Genomic DNA, 15,533 nt, shown 5'->3' on the forward strand with positions numbered 1-15,533 from the left:
TCATTTCTGAAGGATGAATCAAGTCTAATAGTAAATGGGAAATGTATTTCAGGGGACAGACCTCGAAAGCTGTACAATGAAAGAGCGCTAAATTTACCTCTCGGAGCTGAACTCATCACGGGAAACATATGGTACAGTGAAAAGCCTGGAATATCGTATCAGATTTCGATGAACGGATTTCACAAACTGAACACTATATTTGGCCAATTGCTTGCAGCTATATGATTTCAGATCGGCATGTTGACCTACGTGATCATCTTTACCTTTGCTTTTGCTTTATTATTTTCGTTTAGTGATCTCCTTTCCACGTCCTCCAACTCTGAGTGCCAGGATGGGTTAGTGGGTGGGCATCCTGACTGTCCGTTTCAGCGCCGCATCATTCCAGCTCACAGGATTCGGCCCAGGAGGACACACCCTGAGATCTTTCAGGCAAGAAAAACTATTTCTCGTCTCCCAACTGCACGTGTTAGGCTCATGTGTTAGACCATACATGTACATGAGGCAGGTGAGACAAATTTTTACAATAATGGCCATAGAACTAATACAGAGCTGATACTGAGCGTAGAGCTTATATGAATAGAACATAATACTGTAGAATGCCTCTGTTGTGAGTCTACAGTTAATTTGATTACCTGATTTGGTCAATGATTTTGTGTGTGAAAGAAATTCCTGTTGTGTGATAATGTGTAATGGATGTTTATGGAATTGATCAGTGTTGTCACTGAATATATCTAGGGAAGTTACAGAGCAAGACCCTTAACCCTCAACTGCTCACTTGTATAAATGAGATAAATATAAGCTGTTCTTGAAAAGAGAATCTACCGAATAGTGTAAACGTAATGATAATCATACAGAGATTTCAACTTGTATTGTGAAGTTTTGTTTGTTGTTCTGATATTTCCACATTGTTATTAGTTGACTGTAATATGAGCAGCTTTCAGATCGCTCATCAGCGTGCTGCTATTGTTTGACTTCAGGAAGAGGATTCTCTTGACGACTCTTCTGACACGACCACTGAGGAAAAACCGTCCCGGAAGCTCTACTATAAGCTAAAAGTTTTTCCTGGCAAATGGATCAACATCTTGTACGATCGGCTGACCTTAATGGCGCTGTTGGACAGGTCAGAAATGCACTGTTGTGTACTTTGTATATGAACTTGGATGTGGAACATCTGACACCAAACTAAGCACTTTCATGATTCATACAGAAATCAGGACTGGAAGGAGAACATGGCTGCTGTGTTTTTAGCATTCCTGGTTGCTTTTCTGGGCTTTGTGCTCCTAAACCAGGGTTGCTTTAAGGACTTCTGGGTTTTCCAGTTTTGTCTCGTCATGGCTAGCTGTCAGTACTCGTTATTAAAGGTAATGCAGATCTCTCTACTACTTATTAACAATAACATAAGATTTTGTTATAGGCTGTTATAAACTGTTCTTTGTATTTGCAGAGTGTCCAGCCGGACGCTGCATCACCTACTCATGTGAGTTCAGCTGAATCAGAACAACATTAATTATGGAATGCAACAGGGTTCATTTTTTACTCATCACCTTTTATGATTGTTGTTTTTAGGGCCATAATCAAATTATTGCCTACAGTCGAGCTGCATATTTCTGCATGTTCTGTGGCCTTATTTGGATTCTGGAGTTGAAACTGAAAAGATCAGACCTTCCTGTGTTCACCTTATATGGCATTCCGATTGTCATGTCAGACATGCTCCGATTTGTACAAGACATTTTAATTGGTAAGTATTAGGTATAAAGAGCTGTTTGTTTTATGCTCATTGAAGAGTCTTTGATCATTTCTTTAAGGAACAACACACACACACACATATATTTTATTATGACAATATATGGTCATTGGTGAGAGTGAAAAGGGAGAAAAGTTGGCACTCTCTTTTAAAAATTAATTAAGATTGCGATTTGAATGCATTTGTTTATATAGATTAGGAAGCATATGGAGAGCCATTTGATTGTATTACATTTAAAGGATAAATAGAAATACTTACTTAAAGTACATTGTTGTGATGTTTGAGGTGTTTAATCTAATGGTGCTCAATTAAATGGAAAATAATTAGTATGTATATATATATATATATATATATATATATATATATATATATATATATATATATATATATATATAAATATATTTCAGTATTTAAATTGTACTTGTGTATATAATAATATATGCTTACCTTTTTCTATGCTCCTTTCAGGCTTTACATACTGCTTTCCGATAACCTTCCTCCTTGGTCTGTTCCCACAAATCAACACATTTGTTATTTACATTCTCGAGCAAATTGATATACACTTCTTTGGTGGAACAGGTTTGTAAAACTTTTCTATAATTTAATCCAAGTTAGAAACAATGTAATGGGGTTTGTTTGTCACTAAACTTTTCGTTTCTTTTTAGCTGCAACTGGTCTCCTTTCAGCCGTCTACTGTATAGGGAGGAGTCTGTTGGTGTTAACGTTTCTGTACGGATTCTGTCTCGGTGCACTGAAGGTATGGTTTAATTATTAAAGCATACTGTGTTACACTACATATACAGGTGATATATGTGAAATGCTGAATGAATGAATGAATGAATGAATGAATGAATGAATAAATGAATGAATGAGGGGGCACGGGGGCTTAGTGGTTAGCACGTTCGCCTCACACCTCCAGGGTTGGGGGTTCGATTCCCACCTCCGCCTTGTGTGTGTGGAGTTTGCATGTTCTCCCCGTGCCTCGGGGGTTTCCTCCGGGTACTCCTGTTTCCTCCCCCGGTCCAAAGACATGCATGGTAGGTTGATTAGCATCTCTGGAAAATTGTCCGTAGTGTGTGATTGCGTGAGTGAATGAGAGTGTGTGTGTGTGCCCTGCGATGGGTTGGCACTCCGTCCAGGGTGTATCCTGCCTTGATGCCCGATGACACCTGAGATAGGCACAGGCTCCCCGTGACCCGAGGTAGTTCGGATAAGCGGTAGAAAATGAATGAATGAATAAATGAAAAGTGGGGCATAGGTCAATTTTTTCTGTTCTTACCCATAGCTGATATTTCTGTGGTCAGGAATTAACATGTCTGCTCTGATGTTTGTGGAGTGGTGTTTGTGTCTAAAGACCAAAATGGTACTTTTTTCTGATTTAAAGTGAAGTTGAAAAATTCCTGTCCCATTTCTTTTAACCCAGTTTTGTGGATGTGACTATCTATGTCACTGTACTTAAATAGATAAATTGGCAACATACAAATAGGAATAAATGGCTCACATCTTAAATGAAGATTTAAAATGTATGAATTAGCCTTCTAACTTCTCATTATGCAGTGAATCATATATGTGATAGAATCTGTATAATATTTACAAGTAATGATATAAGATTAAAACACAACAAGATGTGATGTATTGAAAAATAATCATAGGCTGGGAAGAACTGATATGGGCCGACACGAAACATTCGTAATTCTTCATTTGAATCAGCTTGTGTGTAAAGAGAAACTGCAATAACAGCTCATATGCACTTACCAACCACGAAACCATGTAAAATGTCATGCAATTCGCACACACGTTTTAGTAGGTCAGTAGTGAAAACATCTGTTATTTAGCTTAGTCCTGTGCACTCAATTCATATAAACATGTCAAAATGACGAGATTTTGACTTCCTTATTGCTGATGTGTGCAGGAACCTTGGAACGAGCAGCACATCCCAGCCCTGTTCTCTGGGTTTTGTGCTCTACTGGTAGCCCTTTCATATCATCTCAGTCGACAAAGCAGTGACCCCTCTGTACTGTTGTAAGAAAACCTTATTTAGATAGTAGTAGACTTTTATATTATTCTTCTCTGCAAGAGCCACAAGAGATACATCAGATATCACACACCTAATTAACACAGATTATTCTTCTCTGTCCCTCATCTCAGTGCTTTGTTTAAATCCAAATTCATGCCATCCTTGGGGGAAGATGAGATGGAGGAAGAGCCTTTTGAGGATGAAGATCCTCTTCCAAAAAAGCTCCAGAGCTCAGTGGTAAGGACTGTATTGCAGATGATGCACTCTTGGAGCTCTTTGATCACTAGAGCCTGATTGTGACTTTTTTCTGTTTCTTAGAGACAGATACTGATCTCTGACCTGGCAATGTGTACCGTCGCTTCAGTTCTGACTTTTGCTGTTACTGCCAGTACTGTCTTCCTGTCTTTAAGGGTGAGCCTTTCTGATTTTAATATACTGACCCTTTTTTAAAAATCATAAAATATTTGGACAATAATTAAGCACAGGAGGCACGGTGGCTTAGTGGTTAGCACGTTCGCCTCACACCTCTAGGGTTGGGGGTTCGATTCCCACCTCCGCCTTGTGTGTGTGGAGTTTGCATGTTCTCCCTGTGCCTCGGGGGTTTCCTCCGGGTACTCCGGTTTCCTCTCCCGGTCCAAAAACATGCATGGTAGGTTGATCGGCATCTCTGGAAAATTGTCCATAGTGTGTGCTTGCGTTTGTGAATGAGAGTGTGTGTGTGTGCCCTGCGATGGGTTGGCACTCTGTCCAGGGTGTATCCTGCCTTGATGCCCAATGACGCCTGAGATAGGCACAGGCTCCCCGTGACCCGAGGTAGTTCGGATAAGCGGTAGAAAATGAGTGAGTGAGTGAGTGAGTGAGTAATTAAGCACAAATGGCTTATACAAGAGTTTTCTCTAGACTGTATTAATGTATGATTCCCAAATCCTACTGCTATACACTTTAGTTTTAAGCAAACATCAATAACCATCAGTCGTTTTTACTGTACACTTCACTAGGTTGTGCATTTGGAAGAATTTGAATGGTCAGTTATTGATCGGTGCTTCATGTCCTAGAAGAAACGAGATCCCTTCCAATATTTTTTTGTCCTAGAATCTTAGAGACATAAAATCAGTTTCAGAGATTGTTATTATAGCATATGCATAGCAAATGAGGTTCCTGCATTTCAACTAACATGTCTTATGTTTTAAACGCAGCCCTTTGTCACTATAGTGCTGTATGCTCTGGCAGCAACTGTGGGTTTCGTCACCCACTATCTCATCCCTCAGTTACGCAAACATCATCCCTGGTTGTGGATCTCTCGACCAGTGCTTAAGACTAAAGAGTACTCCCAGTTTGAGCCCACAGGTATGTGCTGTCCAGACATCCACTCATCAATGTCACTAATATATTTCCTGAATCACAAATAGTATTTTAGTTATTAATAAGATGAGGCCGGGAATGAGGATTAATGTTCAGTGTAATGTTAGTGACACAGTTTAATTGCACTGTCAATAGTTGGATTGTGATGTCCCATTTCATGCTGTATGATTACACATTTCCTTGGAAGTTGTAGCTCATTGGTGTTGTTACCACTGTAAGTTCTATAATTGAAAAAAGAACTGGATCAAACAGGACAGAGTAATTCTGGGACTTCCAGGTCTAGTTAAGTATTTTCCACCAAATTCAGAGACAAACGAATGATCACAGTAATGACAGGAATAGTGAATATGTCATTATTTTTTGTCGTAACACCATTATTGCCAGTAACGTCATTGTTTAGTTCATCATTGAACAAAAATGGTTTTGAAATTTCATCAATGGTAAAAACTGCCACTGGTGAAGATACGCTTAATTTTAACCCACTGCTGACAAAAATGGCAAGTCAAAATGATACAAATGTCCACGATAGCAATACAAAACAATCCATAGCACCAGTGTTACTGCTTTTTATTTTTATTCTGTATTCATCTTGGTCTGACTAAATCAATAAAGAAAATAACCATTAGGTTACATTCTTGGACTGGTACACAAATCTGTAAAACCTACTTGGCCTGTGACCAATGTGAAAAGCACAGTTACAGTTTTCTGGGGCAAACGTTTCATAATGTGCAGATGGAACCTTGTGGAATTCATATTTTTAGCATTTTGTCATTTGTTCCAGACTTTACAATAATGCCATGTTTTAGAGATTAATTTCTTTAAAACACTAGTAATTTTGTAACCTGCACCATGGTATAGAGAAAGCAATAGCTCATTCTGTGTGTGTGTGTGTGTGTGTGTGTGTGTGTGTGTGTGTGTGTGTGTGTGTCTGTGTGTATCTGATGGATGCATTTCAGAGGATGCTCAGCTGATGTGGTTCGAGCGGCTCTATGTAGGGCTCTTGAGTTTTGAGAAGTATGTTGTTTACCCTGCCATTGTGCTCAGTGCCCTTACTAATGATGGCTTCGCCCTCAGCCACCGGAAAAAGCTGGGTATACAGTAAGTGTCTGTGCAGCTCTGGATTTAAAAAAAAAATCACACTTAATTTATACAGCACAACATTTTAAAAAGGGAAGCTCGTTTGAAATGACCGTGAGTCCTAGTAAAGCAGGAAAGACCTTATGACTTCGGCTTTCAATTCACAGTAGAGACATGAAACTAAATATAACAGAATAAATCAGAATAACTTGACTTAGAATGATCGCTGTGACCGAACAGATGAACATATTTCAGGATTCAAATAAGTAAAAAGAGGTTTTAAACATATGAAGACATGTATATATATGTATTGTTAGTACCAGTTAATTCTCTAGCCAGTGACTAGCATTAGCACTTGTCAGCGTTAGCTGTTAGCGCCCGGTGCTGTCCTGATGTCTCTGTGCTTTGCTTGGCTGTGTCTTGCCCCTTCACCTGAGTTTCTCAGGTGTCTGTGTCTCGCTCTAGCTGTGATGTCTTATTGATGACAGTTGCTGGGATGAAGCTTCTGCGCTCGTCTTTCTGCAACCCCAGCTACCAGTTCCTCACGCTCATCTTCACCATCGTTTTCTTTGAGTTTGACTACAGCAGGGCTTCAGAGACCTTCCTGCTCAACTTCTTCCTCATGTCCATAGTCTTCCACAAGGTGAGCTCTGCTTTCTGAGACATTACTGCTTGCAGAACAGCAGTATTTCAAATTGCTCAAGGAAATCTGACCGTAAGAGGACCTCACAACATCCTTATTGAAGTGCTTTAATATTGTGTCTTAAGCATTACGGTGGATTTCAGAGAAGCAAGTCTGTTGTTAAAAGTCTGTCTTGTAGAATAGTATCAGCTATCCCCATTTTTTGCGGATTCAGCTCAGAATGTGCATAAATGCCCAAAATAGCAGTGTTTGTTTATTGTCAGATGCTCTGTGTTTTGTCTGCAGCTTTGGGATCTTATGCACAAGCTGCACTTTGTTCTAGTCTACATTGCTCCCTGGCAGATAGCATGGGGCAGCGCCTTTCACGCCTTCGCCCAGCCCTTCGCCGTGCCACGTATCCTTACAGTCTGACCTGCATGCTGGTATTACTGCATGTAAAAACAACAGTTATCATGTGCATATTTGAGGCTGTATTCAGAGTAATGTAGTAAAAATTTGACACTGAAATGAACCATACTGGTATACAGACATACAGACTTGAGCACTATTCCAGGCTTTTACTTTTGAGTAAAATTAAGTCACACCTGAGTTTTAACTTGGACTTTTGACTTACTTGGATTTTTGCTACAGTGCCCCTGTCTGACAGCTTTATGTAACTACAATATGCAACAATATAGTGTCTGTGTATTAGATATTAAATTGTGGTGTCAGAGCCATCTTGTCGTTTATATATCATGCTTAGTTTAGTTTACATTATATATATATATATATATATATATATATATATATATATATATATATATATATATATATATATATATATATATATATATATACGTGTATATATATATATATATATATATATATATATATATATATATATATATATATATATATATATATATATATATATATATGACAAAAAACCTTCTTTATTTAAATTTTTCTCTCTCTTTTTGGGAACTAAATACAAGCACTCATGTTTAAAGGGTTTTGGTTTTCTAAACCCATGTATTTGCCAGATGCCATTGTCCTGAGCAATTTGGAATGAAATTTTTATCTCATTTTATACAACTGAGGGTTAAGGACCTTACTCAGTGGCCCAGTGGCAGCAGCTTGGTGGAGCTGGGATTCAAAGTCCCAACCTTCCAATCTGTAGTCCACCACTTTAAACACTAGGCTTCCACATCCCATTTCTACTCTTTAAAAATCTGACAACATCGGAGGTATAAAGTACACAGTTGTTTTGCATAACCTGAACTGGGAGCTCATGAAACCATCTTAATCCCATCATTTGGTGTGTACCCCAAATGAATATGTGTTTCTTTCATTATTCATTCTGATTTTCCTTAACAGAGGTGCTCAGATTCTGCTATGCTGTTGGTTCAGACATTAATCACCACCGTCTTTTACACTCCACTGAGCCCGTTTCTGGGCAGTGCCATTTTCATCACATCCTACCCACGTCCTGTCAAGTTTTGGGAGAGAAACTACAAGTAAGAAACTCTTATGAAATCCCTGAAAATGGGTTAATTGAAAAACATCTCTTTGCAGGAGCATTTCTTCCAGATTATAAACTTTACATTTTTTATTCTGTTTCTATACTTATTTAAAGCTTCTTTTAAACTATGTGTATTGTTAAGAGTTATACAGATAAATTTAATTGAAATGATTACTTTATATTCTATTCAAATGCTAATGTCCATGTTTTTTTTGTAACTGCAAAATTGATACGGCTGATGTGTACGCTTAATTTTAGATAGATGGATAGATAGATAGATGGATAGATGGATGGATGGATGGATGGACGGACGGACGGACGGACGGACGGACGGACGGACGGACGGACGGATGGAGGATAGATGGATATATGGATAAATATATGGAATGATCTTTGGATGGAAAGATGGATCTATGGATGGATGGATGGATCCATGGATGGATGGATGGACTGATTGACAAATGGATCTATGGGTAGATGGATTGAGCTATGGATGGATGGATCTATGGCTGTATGCATGGATGGATGGACCGATGGACAAATGGATTTATGGGTAGATGGATTGAGCTATGGATGGATGGAACTATGGATGTATGCATGGCTCTATGGATGGATGGATAGATCTACGGATGTAAGATTGACTTCCACTAGAGGGAATTTTGGAATATCATCAGTTTTCCCACAGTGATGTTATTTAAATAATGCTTATTAATTATATACTGATGTTTCTGATTTGTCATTTTCAGCACAAAACGTATTGACAATTCCAACAGCAGACTGATGTCTCAAATTGACAAGGATACCGGTAAATGTTTACATGCTTTACTTTAGAGCCGATATTGTACATGTGCACATAAGAACAAAGCTCCTGCTTTTGATTCAGCAGATTGCTGATGGATTATATTTAAAATAAAAGCTTTGTTTCATGCCTACTAAAGCTTTCATTAAAATTGTGAAAGCACCATGTCCCAGGAGATCCGAGTGTATCTTGTGTATGTTATGAATATAATTTCATATATCTAATAATCCTTCATGAGATTGCAGATCTATTTTTAGATATTTCCAGCATGAAATGGTTTTATTCTTTTGGCAGATTTATTTTCACTTCTTTTACAAATGTGCTTAATAATTGATTTGGTGTCATCTAATTGTTATAAATTTGTATAGAAATTGATAAGAAATCATTTTCTTCCCTCCAGGCTGTGATGATAATAATTTAAACTCAATCTTTTACGAGTACCTGACACGTTCACTGCAGCACTCTCTGTGTGGGGATCTGCTGCTGGGCCGCTGGGGAAACTACAGCACAGGCGACTGTTTCATACTGGCCTCCGATTACCTCAATGCTCTCATACACCTCATCGAGGTCGGCAACGGACTCGTCACCTTCCAGCTGAGGGGGCTCGAGTTCAGGGGTAAGTAGGAATAAAACTTTACAATATGGAGGCTGGGTATTGTAAATAAAAAAAGGATATTTTTAAATGAATATAACAAGAAGATTACTGCTATTTATAATCAAAACAATGCAGATGTAATTAAGATATTATTGTTATTGTTATTGTCTTGTGACTGGAGAGGATTGAGGAGAAATTAGAAATGTAGTAAACATTAGTGTTCATACAGTACATACTATAAAGCAGAGATCATTAACAGGTGGACTGCAGTCAGGACAGGAACATGATTTAGAACAAGTGAAACCTTTTCAGAACCATTTAAAGAACCCTTAATGAAACCCATTCAAGTTAATCTCCAATTGAAGACATAAAATCACTTCCAAATCTATAATAAGTCACTGGCTGTTCCTCTTTGTTCTAACCGATCAGGCACTTACTGTCAGCAGCGGGAGGTTGAGGCCATTACTGAGGGTGTGGAGGAGGATGAGGGCTGTTGCTGCTGTGAACCGGGTCACCTGGCCCACGTCCTCTCATGTAATGCTGCGTTTAATCTGCGTTGGCTTGCTTGGGAGCTCACCACCACCAAGTACGTGCTTCAAAGCTACAGCATCAGTGAGAACAACGCAGCCACCATGCTGCAGCTCTACGACCTTCGCAAACTGCTCATCACCTACTACCTCAAGGTATCACCTGCATCAGACTTAGTCTTAGACCTGTTTTTTTTGGTCTGAATTATCACAACCTTGGGCTGGTCAATGGTACGTTGTATATTAGTGGATTCAAACAAACCACATTAATCAACATCAGTTTGAAAGTTGTCCATGAGTCACAGAGTATAATACTGTATACTGTATATCTCTTCTAATTTAAAATAGCATAGAATGAAAAAAAATGCATTGTCAGTTGCCACTGAATAGATTTGAGCATCTAAAGAGGTGTAGCATCTCATTCCTGTCCAAAAACCTCATGTCATCACAGCCTAAGCTCTTGGCACCCGAGTGCTCGACTGGGTGTTGATGATTGTAATGATCAGATTCACTGTGTAATCTCAAACAGACAAAGAAGAGCAAATGTACTGTATGTTCGTATTACAGTTACGTTTTGATCATAACATTGTGTTTACAAAAATCTTGACTGGGTGTTGTAATGTTGATTCATTTGCAATAACAGCACAACAAGTGTTTTATTTTTCATATCGCACAGCAATTTGCCATTGCCTACAATTTTTGTAATATTAACAAATGGCATGCCGTACATTTTTAACCATTTGTCGTTCTCAACAGGTTCGTAAAAAATGTTACTTAAAACTACAACATCCAGCGGTGTGAAGTTATAGTGAATAGTGTAAAATGCTGACACTGGAGACTCCTTAAAAAAAAGCTAAATAAATGATTAATCTTCTCAGCGAAAAGCACAAAATATCAACAACTACACGCATTTTCACAAGCTGACCAGTCAGAATCAATTAAAACTGAATAAAGGACTTTAGCTCAGTAGACGTATCATAGAAGTAAGTGAAGCGTAGAGGAATGTTCTATGAGCGATAGCTGATATGACACAAAATAATGTCTATGCCAAATTTTCTGTCTTCAGAGTATCATCTACTATCTGGTGATCAACCCAAAGCTACAGACGTGGCTTAAGGAGCAGTCAATCCATGAGGCCCTGCAGCCCTACAGTAAATGGCACTACATAGAGAGAGACCCAGTGGTGTTCAGCGTTAAGATCGACGAAGACTATGTCCACTGCCTGCAAGGCGTCACTAGGGCCAGCTACTGCAACGTCTATCTGGAATGGATACAGTACTGTGCCAGCAAGATGGAACAAGTGAGATACTGTTGTCACAGTATTGTTTAAACTGAAAGATTTAAGTGGCTTTCACACTGGTAGTTTAGTATGAAACAGAGCAGGGGTCACAAAGAATAATTGATAATGTGAAAGCTGTCATGCAGACCAGGAAAATCTCTGCAGGTCCTATAGGTGGTGTTGCACTGGAACTGTGCCAAAATTCCCGTGAATATGAACGCAACTCATTCTTACATTATTTTGATCTTATTTTATACAACTGAGCAATTGTGGGTTAAGGGCCTAGCTCAGGGGCCCAGCAGTGGCAGCCTGGTGGATGTGGGATTCGATTTGACCTTCCGATTGATAATCAAACACCTTAACCACTAGGCTACCACATCCTAAATCCAACTCCAATTGTGTTCCAATTGTGTTAGTCAATGACGACATCATTATTTTCCACAACACGTTTACCATGAGTGGCACGTGAACATATGCATGCTTGTGATGACATAATATAAATGTACAGTATTGAAGTGATTGTGTGTGTGATTTCTCTTCACAGCCAGTGGACTGCGATGAAGATTCTCTGCTTGTCACATTGTGTTTTGCTCTGTCCGTCCTGGGCAGGAGATCTCTAGGCACTGCATCGCATAATATGTCTAACAGGTATGTTCCTTATCTTATTATGGAAGTAGCGACTTAATAGTTCAGGCATTGGCCTGCTGGTCAAATCCTAGCACTACTCTGCTTATACTGTTGGGTTCTTCAACAAAACCCTTAACCCTCTATCCTTAACATGAATAAAAGGTTTATTAGCTTGTGAAATATTTTTGCAGTTCTTACAAATGGGCCAGTGTAAGACTTCATAATACTTTTATCCAAAGTGGTAGTTTTTGTATCTGAGGCCAGTGTGCCATAGACACACAGATTCTTGTGGTACAGGATGAAGAGTTTAATACGCTCTCATTGTTGTGTCTGTCTCAGCTTGGAGTCTTTCTTGTACGGCTTCAGCACTTTGTTTAAAGGAGATTTCCGCATCTCCTCCAAGGACGAGTGGGTCTTCACTGACATGGATCTGCTCCAGAAGGTGGTTGCACCGGCGGTTAGGATGAGCCTCAAACTTCATCAGGTATGAAAATGTGCAGTGCTGCTAGGACAACAGGGAGAAATGAAATGACATAAAAATAGCCTCCCCTGTTCATGAATCATTATAAATATGGGCATTGGTGGCTCAAGTGGTTACGGTGCTGGGTTGTTCATTGTAAGGTTGGGTTTCACGCCCCTGAACTGCCAAACAGTTACTGCTGGGTCCCTGAGCAAGGCTCTTAACCCTCTCTGCTCCTGCGGCAGTGTATCATGGTTGACCCTGTCAAAGAAAATTATTTTCTGCCATTTGTATGTGACAAAAATAGTGTCCTCTTCAAATTGTAACAAAAGTATTCATAAAGAATGTCTGTAAATCTCTCAAATGAAAGAAAATGCTATCATTAATCTTGGCTTAATAATCTACAATATGGCCTAGCTCATTAAGGTTAGGACACGTGTTGACCTGTGCATGATCACAAACACCTCTAACATTTACTAAGAATGATTAAAAAACTGCATTTAAAATGTAACCCCTTAGTAATTCATGTTTTTAGTTCTCATTATAAGCTGTAAAGTCCAGTCGACTATTTTTCTCAAGTTGGAATCATGTAAGTAAAAATATATTAAATGGAAATTATTAAAACACTTGAGAAATTTCCCCATTGTGGGACGAATAAAGGTTTATATTATCTTAACACCTGAAATTACAGCCAAGAGGGGAGCGTCAGGTTATCAGCAAACAGATTCAACTAGGCAGGGACAAGAATCACACATTAAGGCTTGATCATGTCACTTGTAAACACCAGGGGGACATTTCAGTAAAGGTCCAGGCGTTCATGTCCAGGAGTGTGAACAGGGGAGATGTGATAGACTGCCATCCCATCAGGGGTGTATTCATGCCTCATGCCAGTGTTCCTGTAACAGAAGCCAGGTCCATTAGAGATCTGTAAAAATGAGCAGTAAATACAGATAAATGTTGTTCTTCTTTCAGTTGCTCCATGTTTGGGGTCACCACAATGGATCATCTGGTCTGCATATTTGATTCGGGACAGGTTTTTATGCTGGATACCCTTCCTGATGCAACCCTCCCATTTTATTCATTACGTTGCATTTCCAGCATTTGGCAGATGCCCTTATCCAGAGCAGCTTACATTATCTCATTTTGTTTTATACAACTGAGGGTTAAGGGCCTTGCTCAGGGGCCCAACAGTGGCAGCTTGGTGCACCTGGGATCGAACTCACAACCTTCCGATTGGTAACACCTTAACCACTAGGCTGCAACATTCCATACACAGATACATACAATACAGAAAAATTACTAAATAAAAATTCATATGTTTTATATTGTAAGTGAATTATAAGCAAGGTATGAAAGCTTTATGAAAAAGGTCTCTCGTGTCAGATTTACCAGCTCCTATGCTAGTTTCCTCCATACCCACTAACTTGTTAAAATGATGAAACGCTGAACACAGACCTTGATTAGTTTAATGCATGGTACATTTGTTTGAAAGCAACCTGTAGAAGATCTAGTCATCTTCTAAAAGCAGGCTCATTAGTATCCATTGCTGTGCAATACGGATGACAGGATCACTTCACGAGTCTGGAGGAGAGCGAGGAGCCGGCCGTGCTGTACGAGGCCATCAGTACTTACAGGAGCTCGCTGGTGATATGTGACGAGAACGACCCGGCATGGAGGAAGGCCGTGCTGTCTAGCAGAGATACGCTGCTGACCCTACGCCACACACTGGACGACGGCAACGATGAGTACAAGATCATCATGCTGTATAAACGCTACCTCAGCTTTAAAGTCATCAAGGTAAGATTTTAATGGAAAATATATCATTTACACAAATCTGCTATCATTTATATCATATATCATTTACACAAATCACAAGTCAGGATGCTCCTGAATCCTTATTACGCTTCTATTTCTTACGTTTATATTTTATTCAGTAGTTGTTACAAGAATTTCAATTCAGATAAGAAATTAAATTCAATTTAAATAAATAGATAGCAGTGTACAAGTTTCTCTTGGAACTGGAACTGAATTGTTAAGGCAATTTTGAGACAATAATGCAAAATACAAGTTTATGACTAAATATCTTTAAAAAATCTTCTAAATGTGACATATTAAGAGCTTATTTACAGCTGAAGCACTAAAAACTCCCTCGTCCTAAGGAATTGGATGCATTTGTACTGTTAGAGATCGCAGGTTTTTTTTATTGCCCCAATCAGGGTCTGATTCTGACCGTCTAACTGTAAAGTGCTCTAAAAGCCGTTACGCACCTCTCTGTTCCTCTGTCAGATCAATAAAGAGTGTGTGCGTGGGCTGTGGGCAGGACAGCAGCAAGAGCTCATCTTCCTGCGTAACCGTAATCCAGAGCGAGGAAGCATCCAGAACTCAAAGCAGGCACTGCGGAACATGATCAACTCGTCATGCGACCAGCCGCTGGGATACCCCATGTTCGTGTCTGCCCTCACCACCTCATACGCAGGAACACACAAGCACACGGGCAGCATCTGGGGTGGCACGCTCAGCCTCCAGGGCATCCGCACGTGGCTCTGCTCCCGGTGGCTCCGGTGGGTCACATTTTCTTCCAGCTGAAATGCGATTCAGTGAGCATTTTATTAGTAACTAAGTTATTAAATATAAACAGTTGTGAAATAAAAAGCAATGCATAATAAAAGTAGAAGAATAAGAAATAAATCCAATAATTAAACAGTAGTAAAATTAGTTCCTTTAGGATTTTATGGGGGGTTTTTTTGGTGATTGTTTCATGCTTTATTTGTAGAAAACTGCTTGAACTGACATACTTTTAAAGACAGGATACTTTTAAACATTTAAACTCCTAACACTATAGACACAAATATCTACGGTAGCTGTACTCCTGTTCGGGGCACGAAAATCAAAGTGGGCTTTG

At 39.2% G+C, this 15,533-nt stretch overlaps 1 protein-coding gene across 1 annotated transcript in view; it reads left to right on the forward strand.

The window, feature by feature from the left end:
* Positions 1–15,533, forward strand: part of pcnx2 (pecanex 2) — a 32,261-nt gene that overhangs the window by 11,627 nt on the left and 5,101 nt on the right. Inside the window, exons 8-31 of the mRNA XM_060872894.1 lie at positions 53–131; positions 294–429; positions 978–1,120; positions 1,208–1,361; positions 1,445–1,477; positions 1,567–1,738; positions 2,213–2,323; positions 2,410–2,501; positions 3,657–3,766; positions 3,893–3,998; positions 4,080–4,172; positions 4,958–5,108; positions 6,080–6,221; positions 6,666–6,843; positions 7,129–7,237; positions 8,210–8,339; positions 9,091–9,149; positions 9,544–9,759; positions 10,168–10,421; positions 11,332–11,565; positions 12,089–12,192; positions 12,511–12,655; positions 14,198–14,428; positions 14,918–15,192. Coding sequence (XP_060728877.1) covers positions 53–131; positions 294–429; positions 978–1,120; positions 1,208–1,361; positions 1,445–1,477; positions 1,567–1,738; positions 2,213–2,323; positions 2,410–2,501; positions 3,657–3,766; positions 3,893–3,998; positions 4,080–4,172; positions 4,958–5,108; positions 6,080–6,221; positions 6,666–6,843; positions 7,129–7,237; positions 8,210–8,339; positions 9,091–9,149; positions 9,544–9,759; positions 10,168–10,421; positions 11,332–11,565; positions 12,089–12,192; positions 12,511–12,655; positions 14,198–14,428; positions 14,918–15,192 — 3,457 coding nt within the window. The remainder of the gene's footprint in view (positions 1–52; positions 132–293; positions 430–977; positions 1,121–1,207; positions 1,362–1,444; positions 1,478–1,566; positions 1,739–2,212; positions 2,324–2,409; positions 2,502–3,656; positions 3,767–3,892; positions 3,999–4,079; positions 4,173–4,957; positions 5,109–6,079; positions 6,222–6,665; positions 6,844–7,128; positions 7,238–8,209; positions 8,340–9,090; positions 9,150–9,543; positions 9,760–10,167; positions 10,422–11,331; positions 11,566–12,088; positions 12,193–12,510; positions 12,656–14,197; positions 14,429–14,917; positions 15,193–15,533) is intronic.

This window comes from Tachysurus vachellii, chromosome 6 (genome assembly GCF_030014155.1).
Source record: "Tachysurus vachellii isolate PV-2020 chromosome 6, HZAU_Pvac_v1, whole genome shotgun sequence".
NCBI classification, from domain to species: Eukaryota; Metazoa; Chordata; class Actinopteri; order Siluriformes; family Bagridae; genus Tachysurus; species Tachysurus vachellii.